We start from the raw sequence: 11,707 nt of genomic DNA, 5'->3' as shown, positions 1-11,707 counted from the left end.
CTTTTCATATTATTTTTAATCTACGAGATGCGTGTATAAGGACTTATAGATTCTATTCAACAAATCGAAGCATTAACTGGAATAATGTGTATTTTCTTACATGAGATAAGATCCAATTTACAATAAGCGATATTTGGAAAGACAAGGTACGTATAGTGATTGCCAAGAAACACGTGGTATACTAGACAAAAAAGTTGGTATACTAGACAATTACATTATGAATTGTAACTGTTTATTTATTCGCGTGGAATATTTAAAAATATTAAGATTTAAAATAATTAGAATCAGACTAAAACCATAGTAGACAAAATTTTTTTGGTAAATTCTATTTATTTTGTAATAAATTTTGATACTTTTATTTATTATAATATTCCCCTTAATTTTATGATATTTCGCTAATTTATAAAAATTTATTCCTTTAGGTGTATTAATAAGCTACAGAATTAAATTTAGTATATATTAAGATCATTGGGTTCAGAAGATTTATTTGCTTGTATATCAAAAAGGAACCATTTTGAAGGTAAACTTATTAGAATTTTGTTACATGCCTTAGATAAATTGTACAATAGGAAAAATCAAATTTAAAATCTATTTTTAGGTTTAACAAAATATAATTAAAATATAAAAAAGAGAATTCATATATATGGAGTCATATGTATTGGATTGAATTTGAGTCAGTGCGAAGGAGAAATTATTTACATTTTTATCTAATTGAAAAACTACAATTTAATTTTTTAAATTTTCAATATGATAGAATCTATAACATTAGAACTACGACCTAGGCTTCAAATATGCAATGTTTTTATTCATTTAAAGAAAAAAGTAAATTCAACAGGAGCTACAATAAAGGTTTCAAAAGAAAGTATAAAAATAACTATAGAAAATAATACAAAAACATTTTTAACAAAATTTGTAAAGTTAATACCAGATTCATTATCAACATTAAATGTTACAAGCAATTGGATTTGTTTCCGTGTACAAACAATATCTGATCCTGTATTTGGATCTTTTAAAACGCAAATAATTACCAATCCAGCATTCAATGTTAATTCTTTGAATGATTCTTTTAAAACTACTGAGTTATTTAATACTGGTAAATGTCGTATAATGTGTGCTTGTTGCGAAAACATTGTTTCTAAAAACATGTATATTAAAAGGATTTTACCTTTACCAGATATGAATTATGATTCAAGCGAATGGTTTTGTTGTAAGCATAATCATAGTAATACTATGCATAATTTGATTCCATCAGAGTCTGAGATTTTCTATGGGCCACTTTTCTTCATCATTCACTCAAATTTACTTAATCACAACTTAAAAATAGATGAAAATGTTGTGATTTGTAACAGATGTTTACAATATTTAGGGAAAATTCTTCCAGATAATTCACTTAAATTATGGAATTGTGCTGTGGATTACAATTTATTAAGTAACTCACAAAGTAAGACTGCAACAGATCCCTTTAATGATTTTTTACTTGCTATTAAAACTTCAATGATTGGTATGATTGGTGAAGAAATAATTTTGCAATGCTTTATAGGAAAAGAAATTCAGTCTCTCATTTTAAAACCAATGGATTGGCACTTAAATTTAATGATTGAGCCTAAGGAAATGTCAGACGATAATATTGTAACTTTGCAAAGAATATCAGTTGTCAAAGTATTATATAAATATGAAACAGACAAAAATATTATTGATTCTGTAAATAAATCGTATTGTGAAGTTAGTTTTTCAGTAATAGCAGCAGGTTTGGAACATTTAATAGCATCAACAAAACGATTTCCACGGCTTCATAGAACTGTAACTGATTATTATATTGGACATATATGCCTAGAAAATTTTACAGACAATACTTAATAATAAAAAATATCTTTTGTGTTTTTTAAATATAACAAATTTTGAATATTTCATAAATAATTTTTTATAAATAAATGATGTTTCTTAATAAATGATTTCTAATTTACTTTTAAACCTTTTAATGAAATTAAAAATTTCATAATTTTGATTTATATTAAGAGTGTGCGTTATTTTGATGCATGAATAAAGTTTTATTTTATCAAAAATTTACATATATTTATTCATATATTACATGTTATATTGAATAGGAATATTTTACAATGCGCTATCTATGGTTAATAAAATTTGAATGATTATAAATCACGATTTTACTTAATATAAATATCTAAGCACTGTAACATAACTAAATGAAATTAATCTCATGGAGATACTCTAATACTCTGTGGTTAATTTAAAAACAATTAAAACATGTGGAAAATCTTATACATAGCAAGCTATGAGGGAGATTTATATATATTTACATTATGTATGATTAATGCTCTGTGTGTGTATGTGTGTGTGTGTTTCATGGAAATTAAGAACAAACAGTTATGTACATAAATATAATGTACATCATATATATGCATATTATTTTTACAATCACGAGTACAGTTGTCCGTTTTTTAAATTTATTAATTAAATCATGTTGGATACTATCTGGAAGTAATTATTTAAAAATATCCAAAGTTCAATAACATACATAATTATTATGGAATGAAAAAAATTCGTGTAATTAAATTTCATTAATGTTCCATTAATGCTATATTATGGAAACAGCTAAAACATATTAGAGAAGCATGCTTTATGCATTAGGTCTATTACTACATAATTAATATTTAACTTTTATTTGTATTGTGTTATGCTAAAACTGTATTGCAATTCTTCTTAATAGAAACGATAAATCATCATCAGAAATATTGTTTTTATAGCTGTATATATTTTTTTAACAGTACATAAGCTTGTATGTCGATGTCAACATATAATATATAGCACAATACTATGTAAACTTGTTTCCTTTAAAGCAGTAATTATATCTGTGATAATATATTATAAAAAATAATTTGCCTGCTATCAAAATACATATGTACCTTTCAATGAAATCTTAATATTGTATAGTATTTAAATATTTGCTATTGTACTTAATCAGGTTTATATAAAAAAAAAAAAATGTTAAGGAAGGAATTTATAATACCTTTCAGTTTTGTTCTTCTGCATAGCACAGAGTCATTAGATTTAAAATTAGTAAACATATTATGAATCATATGTGTTAGGCCTTAAATTTCTAGTACTGTGCAATATCTAAAACTGCAGCAAATCATTTATGTTGTAGCACTTTGATTGGAACAAGAATGTAATCTGTCTGCAAGTGGTTTTACATAGACCCAACTACCATCTTTAGTTTCTTTGAACAACTATTAAAAGATAAGACTTTATATAATCATTTGAAATAAAAAGTACGTAATTTTGAAAGAAAAATGTACCTTAGTTTGCCAATTAATATTGTTTTCTTTTCTATTACGTGCTTCATCTCGTTGTTTTTGTTCGATTGCACATTTAGCAGCTGTTGCCTTTTCCATGTCGTTAATCCTTAATCCAACAGTTACATCCCGCCAAACTTTTCGTGATTCGTGTTCTTCTTGTTCACACACTGGCTTCACTAATTTTCTTTGAGTGTAAAGTTCTTTAACGTCCGCAAAAATTTCAGTTCTCTATAAAAATTGAATTTATAAATAAAAAAAGAATAAAATGAGAAATTGGTATCTTTTATAACATCTTGTGTACATACTCCATCAGACCACTTTGCTTCCATGGCACCACTCCATTCTCCGTTTATAACAACAAATGGTTTCTTATCTCCTGGTTGTGTAATTTGACATGTAATTCGATTACGCTTACCGCCATAAAAAGGTTTTGTCAAAAATTCTACAGCAGCATGGTAACCAGTTTGTGTACAATGAATAGTTGCAGTCCCCCCTAACTCTATCCATGGTACAGTAAGAATAGATCTACCATAACCATTTGGGAAAGTCAATACATATTCTTCTCCATGTTGTAATACATTTACCCAACCCTTTCCAACATTATGTACTCCTATACTCAGTCCAAGGAATTTGCTTTTCGTCCATACATGCGCACCAAAACTAATCTTTTTTGCATAATGTTCAGCATAAAATGCACTTACTATAATACGAATCATGCTTATTTATCTAGAAAAATATTTTTAAAAGATTTTAATAAATAAATATAAGTAAACTTACTGGGAGGATGATGAGAAACTTGTTCAGCAATAAATGAAAGCTGATTTTCTTTGCACCAAGGTACAGGACCTCCAACAACTAGTTTTGTATCATTAGAACTATCTATAGCATCATTAGGAATATCCCAATGACATCTAAAAATTTCACCTAATATTGGATTATATGGTTTCTTAGCTACCCCTGATTTACGACCTGCATGGAAACTGCATAAATACCAACGAACTACTTGAACCATTCTATCTTTAGGAGTAGACATATCTGCTATGCTAAAATATGAAATACTATAGTGTATAAAGAGTTTCAACAAATAATTTTGAAAAATATTACTAATATTATTTATTTCATAGAATATACCTTACAAACTGATTTGGATGAGTAAAATAGTCTGCATACATTTCAAGAAGCGACCTGCGCTCCAAAATGAATGTAGGTAATGCTACTTTTGTTAAATCCATACCAATTTTTACTTGAGATAGAAGATGAGTCACTACGGATCCATGGGATTCCATGGAATCCACTAAAAAGTACCATAAAGATAAGGATTTAATTTTATTTAAATAATTTATGTTATTAATATAATAGTTACTAACTTTCTGTTTCACTTTCCTCTTCATAAAGGGCTGTAACATGTAACAAAAGCTTACAACAATAATTTATAAACAATAATGTACAGTGATTTAAAAAATGAGAAAAAAAGTAATTTCTTTTTTTAATATAATTCGTTTTAATGTTTCTCTTAAGTCAATAATAGTTGTAATATGTATACCAATTTAAAACTTTAAACTCAAAAAATACAACCTATAAGAACAGAAATTTTCGCATAAATATAAAAAGATTTCTTTTGTTATGTATATATTTTACTATAATTTAAAAACTTACTATTTGAAGCTGCACCCAGCATATTGTGTTTTTATAAAATGTCAGTTAAAATCCATTCCTAAATACGATCATTATATGATATTGACTATACGCAATATAAACGTCTTTTTCTGAGAAACAAAATTTTCCAAGAGGGGAAAACTATTCGAAGTTGATTAAATTCATTTTTCTGTAATTGTGTCATACTAAAAAATATTCACACTTGATTTTAACTACAAATTTGATAATGCTTTACTACGAGGTTCGGATGACACGACAATTCACGTGTATAATAATTGTAGTTGTGGGTTAAGTCGACTGATATCGAACCTCTATTATCGATAACGAATGCAATTTATTATGGATTTTTAATGTTTATGTAATTTCTTTCTTATTTAAAATTTGAATATGCTTTATGCTGTGTTTTATTTGTTACTCTGAATTTGTAATATAGATATATTTGTTATAAATAATTAACAATAATCATAACATATTTTAATGTTTTTATCATTCTTTTAATTTGATTAAATATTTATATAAACTTTATTTGAATTTCTTTCTTAATTTTAAACATATACACACTAAAATTATATATAAATATATGTATAATAAAAAACTGAAAACAAATAAAATACAGTTATCATATCCTAAGAAAAAAGAAATGTATACAAATGTATACAAAAGTTGATCTTATATTTGTTAAACAATATATGAAACATATCAACTTTTAAGCATTTAACATAGATTAATACTTACCATCGTAATCAACAGAGCCATCACCTTTTGTAGGTGGCAACGGATTTTGCTTCCGATTTTCGTTCGATACATCCACATGTGAACGTTCACTATCTCGTCTTCTACTGAATTACAAAATATATCACATATTTCTTAAATTTTATATTAAAGATTCACGAACCCTGATAAATACTTACATACTGATATGATTTTGCATTGCAGGAGGTGATATTTCGTCTGCTGCATCATAATAATCTTCGTCTTCATCCGAAGATGAATAAGAGAATTGGGGTACAGGGAGATCCCTATCCACAACAGCTTTACAAGTAAAAATCAATGAAAATATGTATTTTAAACCATTTGTCTACTTGATTGATAGTTTTATTTTTAGGAATACTATAACTTAATAATTTGACATTTATTTTTAATTTAGTACACATAAATAAGAAAAAATAAATTACCATTTGGCAATGTAGGTACTCTTAGTTCTACACATTCAGAACCTAATTCAATACCAGTCTGTACAGTTGCTTCTGGTTCTCTAACAGCAACTAAAATTTATTATATTGCATGTCTTTCATTATAGGTGTATTTTATACTCACATTTAAATACATACCATGCGATAATGAAGACGAAACATGTATTGAATCAGTGGGTCCCCTATATACTCCATTTACAGGTATTGCTGTATTCTAAAAGTATAGAATTTTTACTGCACACAAATTATACCTAATTCTATTAAATGTATAAAATTTAATTATAAAGATTTATTAATATGGTGTCTTATATTTATAATGAATATTTACCTTTGCAATTTGTAATTGAACAATTGTATGTTTAACTGAATTAAGCATTGCATTGGCTTGAGATAAAATTGCTGTATATTCTTGTTGCTTTTCTTCATCTTCTGTAGCAACAGATCTTTGTTTTGTTTCAATTAATTTTATTTGATCAATCAACAATTGAAGGTAAGCATCTGCTTCAGCTACTTTGCGATCAAAGTCTTGCTTCGGAGGAGATTTTTTAGGATCCCATCTCTAGAGTAATTTAAATTTTACTTAAGCATTAAACTAAATGTAGATTTTGTTCTTAATATCTAAGTAACCATACAGCATGTGAATGACGTAATATAGTGTCTTCTAAAGCACGAATCCAACGTTCTCGTTCCTCTGCATTTCTTGTTTGAAAATGAAATGTTTTTGGATCATCTTTGTATGATGATGTAGTAATTGTAAATGTGCTATCGTCCTCATCATCAATACCTATAATAGCACCTCTTAAACGTACACATCCTCTACGTGCTCCTCTCATCATTTTTTCTTTACTCTGCAATATAATTAAGGTATAACATAACAATTTATCATATTCAAAATATAATATTTATAGCAATTGTAAAGAAAATATCATTAATATTTGCAATTTAAATATATATTTGTTTAAAAATTAGATATCGAAAAAAGCAATAATAAAATTTTCATGTAATATCAATTAACTATTGATAATTAAATTATAATTGATATAACATGATAAAATTTACATATCCATAATAATTCTTTTTGAATATGATTTAACTTTACCACATAAAATTGGTAATTACTTTTGAAATTAAATGTAATTTTGTAACTAAATATTTAGAGATCAGCTGACTATGACAGATGTGCAAGATATTTAAAGAGATACAAATAATGTTTTGAAGCAACTAATAAATAAATTCAAAGATTACTGATGCATACAGAAATTTATATTAAATTATAATTTTGAATTAAACATTGCAGAAATGTTTAAAAAGAAAATGGGGTGTAACCTATTAATGAACAAGAGAACAGTAAATGTTACAATTACAATATTTAAAAATTCTTACCGTATAATACGATAGAAGACCAGCATTATCATCTAAAACAAACCAACGATATTGCCATCCATTAACAACATTTGTCCATTTACTAAGTGAACCTTCCATCGTCGACATTGTTATTTGTTGCTCGCTGTTATTTATGAGTGTATGTGTATGCATAAGGCAAGCATATAATTGTATATATATATATATATTACATTTGCCTAGTGTGTCCTGTATGAACTCATAGAGAGGTAACTCGATAAGAAAACTAACATAAGACGAATTTCCAAATATCTTCGTCATATTTAAAACAATTTACATGGTATCTAAAAAATATAATTTCTAAACTCACTGTGAATTTACAAAATTGAATGTTCTAAATAATACAAATATCTATTTTTACTTGACATGCGCAGTCAATGAAACAAGTTTTTCTTCGATAACAGATGATTCTACTGCAAAAGCTTGTCTATACTGATTTGCTTATCTTTCTAGTTACTTCTTATAGTCTACGATTATAAAAGATTACATTACGATAATAATAAAATAACGAATGCAACATGTAACATCGAAAGTTGTATAAATGAGTAATAATAACGTTAATACAATGAAGGATTTTATATATATATGAATGTATGAATGTATACATAAATAAATAAGTAAAGAAAATAAACAATTTTCTCTCGATCTGAATAAATATTAAGAAGGCGCACATTCGATTTAACTGCTTAAGAGAAAACATGTAAGTATTATCTGTTCTCAGTCAGCTGATTAATTACTTTACCTTTGACATATTATGTCTCTACACATTATTTATTATTTATTATTATTTATTATACATAGTCCTCGCTTAATATTCTTATTTATTTTAGCATGATAATACGTAATATTACCTTGCAACTAACAATTACAATTAATTGTAAATAAATTCGTGGTTTGTAATCATTTTGCAATATATACATTTCTATTATTCATAGTTTATGAATTATTTACCCCAAGAGTGATTCGTGACATAATGTTTATTTTAAAAAATATGCAATATTTGATTAACTGATTTAAAAAATTATACGTTATACTATGATAATTTGATTAACGTTGTAGATACCTACTTGATAAATAAATTACAGTATTATTAAAGTTTTGGTAATATATTAAAAGTCATTAACTGAACATATAAGATCATTTATAATAAAAGAATATTGCTTTTTTGTAAATTAAAATATAAAAATGAATGAGAGCTATATATTGAAAATATTCGTTCAGTAGACATGCAAAATATTTATAAGAAAATATATTTTTTTAGTTAGTTTCTGTATTGTAGATACTATATATATATATATATATAATAAAATATATATAATAAAAAATATATATATATATATATATCTTTATTATATCTTTATGTTAATGTGTAAATTCAAATAAATTACAATTTAGTACTTCTATATGCAGCATAGAACAGATATGGAGAAGAAACATGGTTCTAATATAGTGGAAGAGGAAGAACTAGAAGAATCTGAAAATATAATTATAAATGAAGTTGATGGATTACCAAATTTACATCCTAATTATCAACAATTGGAGCTAGAATTTGATGTAGAAAAAAATCGTTCTGATACAAATACAAGGACTATTGAAGATTTAGTACATGATGAAGATTTACCAACATCAGTTATTGTAACTAATGTAGATCCCAGAGTTTTTAAAGATGATGAATTAAAGGTGACAAAAATATATAGTAAAATTGAATATAATAAATTCAATATCTAATAAGCATATGTTTTGTTTCTGTAGGAAGAAATACAGAATCTCTTCAAACAGTTTGGGGAAGATGCTACATTTCAATATTTTAGATCATTTAGAAGAATGAGAGTGAATTATAGTTCTCCAAGTGCAGCAGCAAATGCCAGAATACAATTACATCAAGCTCATTTTGGTGAGACAGATATCAACTGTTATTTTGCACAACCTGTTACCCCAATAGGTTTGTAAATTTATTTTTTAATGAACATTATGTTATAAGAATTAACGAGAGTTCTATCAACTTTAAAAATAATATATATTTCAGATGTAGAAGATCAACACCTTCACCCACCAGCATTAACAAAACAGTTCCTAATTTCACCACCTGCTTCACCACCTATTGGATGGCAGCCTAGAGAGGAAGGCGAACCTTTAGTTAATCATGACTTATTGGCTGCTATAGCAAATTTATCTGCAGGTTCTGTCATTTAAGGAGTTTATAGCATGTTGTTCCATGTGTATTAGTACGAAAATCTCCGATAACTGCCAGAAATTCGGGACCCAGGTGTTGCAAACGATTCTATTCCTTGAAACTGAAATCTTAGCTGTACTGAACATAGAAAAGGACAACGCAAGTAAAAGAGGAAGAGGAACTGAGAGCCGAAGCGTTCGGCAAACATTAGAGGCTCGTGATAAGTTGAGACCTTTAATTAAAAAGATCAAAATTTTTTATTTTTGATTCGTGATCAATGAAGCTTTCACTAACATATTAAGATGACACCAAACACGATATAATTTGGAGCATATTTGCATACTTAATGATAATTAAATAGGTGATAATAAACATCAATAAGTAAATATAATTCAGATTTTATCGTGTTCCGTTTCATTTTAATCAGAAAATTCCCACAAATACGTTTGTAAAAGATTAATTTAAAAAAACGTTAAAAATAAAAAGGTTTCATTTTTTAATTATTATCTAAATACGTACATTGTCTCAGCAATATCTGGGATTGAATCATGTGAGACTAATCGACCCTTCGCGGGTCGCTGAGCTTTCCAGTGCATTGAGGGGAACCACCCCCCAGTAGTAGGGATGACGAAGATGCAATTATCGAGAGATTCTATTTTGGCAGTTATCGGAGGTTTCCTATACATGTATATATTATGTACACATGTATGTATATACCAATCATACAAATAATTTTACAGGAGGCAGTCATGAATTACATCCTGGTGGTTCAGGACAACCTGGCATAGTTGTACATGTTTGTGAAACAACAAATCCTATGAAAAATGTTCCACGTATTCAACATACACGTTGTCCAGAACATTCATAAACAGCTCTATTAGAAATATTGTCCACTCATTTGACAATGAATTATTTATCCATCCAAGAAGCAATTAGTGGCATTACAAACAATGATATTCAACACTCAAAAATTTATATTGCAATATTGCAAAATTAATACTTTAATTTGAGATCACAAATTCACAAGAAATAATCTGTAAATGTGTTTTGCTCAGAGTAATATATGTAAGTATTTAAAAAGATAATAAATAGATAACAAATATTTTATTAAAAGTTATGTTTTCGTTTACAGATAAATAATATTTTATGCTGACATTATAAATATATAAAAATACGTGATATAATGAAATAATTTAAAAAAGTCATCGAATATTAAATAACGTACAAATAAACTACTAGAAAAATCTATATAATATTTCGGAATAACTTTACACCAATTCTCATCCTCTTTTAATTTAAAATCACAATTTAAAATATTAGATGCTTACTTACAATTATAAAAATTAATATTACAGTATCAAGGGTAAACGATATTGAAATTAGCGATATTAACGTTTCACTCGAAGTATCGATGTTACAAATACTTTTAAAGGAAGTATATAAAATTTATGATCTTAGAAAAGGCAATTAGAATTAAATTCTTGATTTGTTAATTATCTCAGAATTTCAAGCAAGAGTTACTCGAGAAATATAATTTGTTACAAAGTGGGTGTGTGTGTGATAAGTTTGAGTAACATTGATATTTAATGTACATATATGTGATTATAAGAATGTACCATGCAACATATGAAAAGTGGTATCAATGATACTGTTTTCTGTCATATTTTAATTAATCAATATTAAAATTTGGAAGTGTGTGAATGATTTTTTTTCATTAAAAAAAATAAATCTTTAGGGAGAATGTATATTTTATTAATTAAATTTTTAGGATATATATATACTTAATAAAATTATAAGTAGTGTTATCATTTCAGGAAGAATTCTTTGCAATAACATATTAATGTGTTATTCAAAATGTATTAGTGCTACATGTTTTTTTTTGTAACAATAATGTTTATGCATCTGTATATGTAAATGTATATAGTGTTCCCACTTGCATAAAATATATTTCATATTGATGTAAGATT

General features: G+C 26.5%; 3 protein-coding genes across 6 annotated transcripts; 2 read left to right on the top strand and 1 right to left on the bottom strand.

Annotated features, from left to right (window-relative positions):
* The first annotated feature begins 8 nt into the window (after positions 1 to 8).
* On the top strand, positions 9 to 1,911 carry LOC117237676. 2 transcript variants are annotated; one of them, XM_033501912.1, is made up of 3 exons: positions 9 to 146; positions 423 to 520; positions 599 to 1,911. In XM_033501912.1, the coding sequence occupies exon 3, from the start codon at positions 748 to 750 to the stop codon at positions 1,855 to 1,857; it is 1,110 nt and encodes a 369-aa protein (XP_033357803.1). In that variant the 5' UTR covers positions 9 to 146; positions 423 to 520; positions 599 to 747; the 3' UTR covers positions 1,858 to 1,911. The 2 variants fall into 2 exon arrangements, with proteins under 2 accessions (XP_033357803.1, XP_033357804.1); XM_033501913.1 differs by lacking the exon at positions 9 to 146 and adding an exon at positions 160 to 318.
* An 840-nt stretch (positions 1,912 to 2,751) lies between these two features.
* Positions 2,752 to 7,843, bottom strand: LOC117237673 (oxysterol-binding protein-related protein 9). 3 transcript variants are annotated; one of them, XM_033501904.1, is made up of 13 exons: positions 7,550 to 7,843; positions 6,799 to 7,014; positions 6,495 to 6,725; positions 6,305 to 6,380; positions 6,149 to 6,238; positions 5,885 to 6,005; positions 5,709 to 5,812; positions 4,685 to 4,714; positions 4,449 to 4,611; positions 4,095 to 4,360; positions 3,623 to 4,017; positions 3,318 to 3,545; positions 2,752 to 3,248 (listed from the first exon to the last, which is right to left on the bottom strand). In XM_033501904.1, exons 1-13 carry the CDS (start codon positions 7,826 to 7,828, stop codon positions 3,156 to 3,158), a joined length of 2,292 nt encoding a protein of 763 aa, XP_033357795.1. In that variant the 5' UTR covers positions 7,829 to 7,843; the 3' UTR covers positions 2,752 to 3,155. The 3 variants fall into 3 exon arrangements, with proteins under 3 accessions (XP_033357795.1, XP_033357796.1, XP_033357797.1); XM_033501905.1 differs by having other exon boundaries at positions 5,709 to 5,809; positions 7,550 to 7,707; XM_033501906.1 differs by lacking the exons at positions 5,709 to 5,812; positions 5,885 to 6,005; positions 6,149 to 6,238; ... (2 more) ...; positions 6,799 to 7,014; positions 7,550 to 7,843 and adding an exon at positions 4,974 to 5,394.
* Positions 7,844 to 7,973: 130 nt separating this feature from the next.
* On the top strand, positions 7,974 to 11,441 carry LOC117237674 (protein sarah). The gene is made up of 6 exons (XM_033501908.1): positions 7,974 to 8,267; positions 8,978 to 9,247; positions 9,320 to 9,509; positions 9,594 to 9,746; positions 10,481 to 10,805; positions 10,873 to 11,441. Exons 2-5 carry the CDS (start codon positions 8,990 to 8,992, stop codon positions 10,606 to 10,608), a joined length of 729 nt encoding a protein of 242 aa, XP_033357799.1. The 5' UTR covers positions 7,974 to 8,267; positions 8,978 to 8,989; the 3' UTR covers positions 10,609 to 10,805; positions 10,873 to 11,441.
* Positions 11,442 to 11,707: the final 266 nt, after the last annotated feature.

Source organism: Bombus vosnesenskii, unplaced genomic scaffold, assembly GCF_011952255.1.
Source record: "Bombus vosnesenskii isolate JDL3184/JDL3185 unplaced genomic scaffold, Bvos_JDL3184-5_v1.1 scf7180000013397, whole genome shotgun sequence".
Taxonomy (NCBI): Eukaryota; Metazoa; Arthropoda; class Insecta; order Hymenoptera; family Apidae; genus Bombus; species Bombus vosnesenskii.
The sequence above is the reverse complement of the archived record's forward strand: the minus strand, read 5'-3'. Positions and strand labels throughout refer to the sequence as shown.

Coding starts and splice junctions, on each gene's coding strand:
- LOC117237674 (XM_033501908.1), top strand. CDS start 8,990: ATGGAGAAGAAACATGGTTCTAATATAGTGGAAGAGGAAGAACTAGAA. Junction 9,510..9,593: donor ACAACCTGTTACCCCAATAG/GTTTGTAAATTT, acceptor TATATATTTCAG/ATGTAGAAGATCAACACCTT. Junction 9,747..10,480: donor TATAGCAAATTTATCTGCAG/GTTCTGTCATTT, acceptor ATAATTTTACAG/GAGGCAGTCATGAATTACAT.
- LOC117237676 (XM_033501912.1), top strand. CDS start 748: ATGATAGAATCTATAACATTAGAACTACGACCTAGGCTTCAAATATGC.
- LOC117237673 (XM_033501904.1), bottom strand. CDS start 7,828: ATGACGAAGATATTTGGAAATTCGTCTTATGTTAGTTTTCTTATCGAG. Junction 6,006..6,148: donor AGTACCTACATTGCCAAATG/GTAATTTATTTT, acceptor TTACTTGTAAAG/CTGTTGTGGATAGGGATCTC. Junction 4,715..5,708: donor TGGCTCTGTTGATTACGATG/GTAAGTATTAAT, acceptor TACATGTTACAG/CCCTTTATGAAGAGGAAAGT.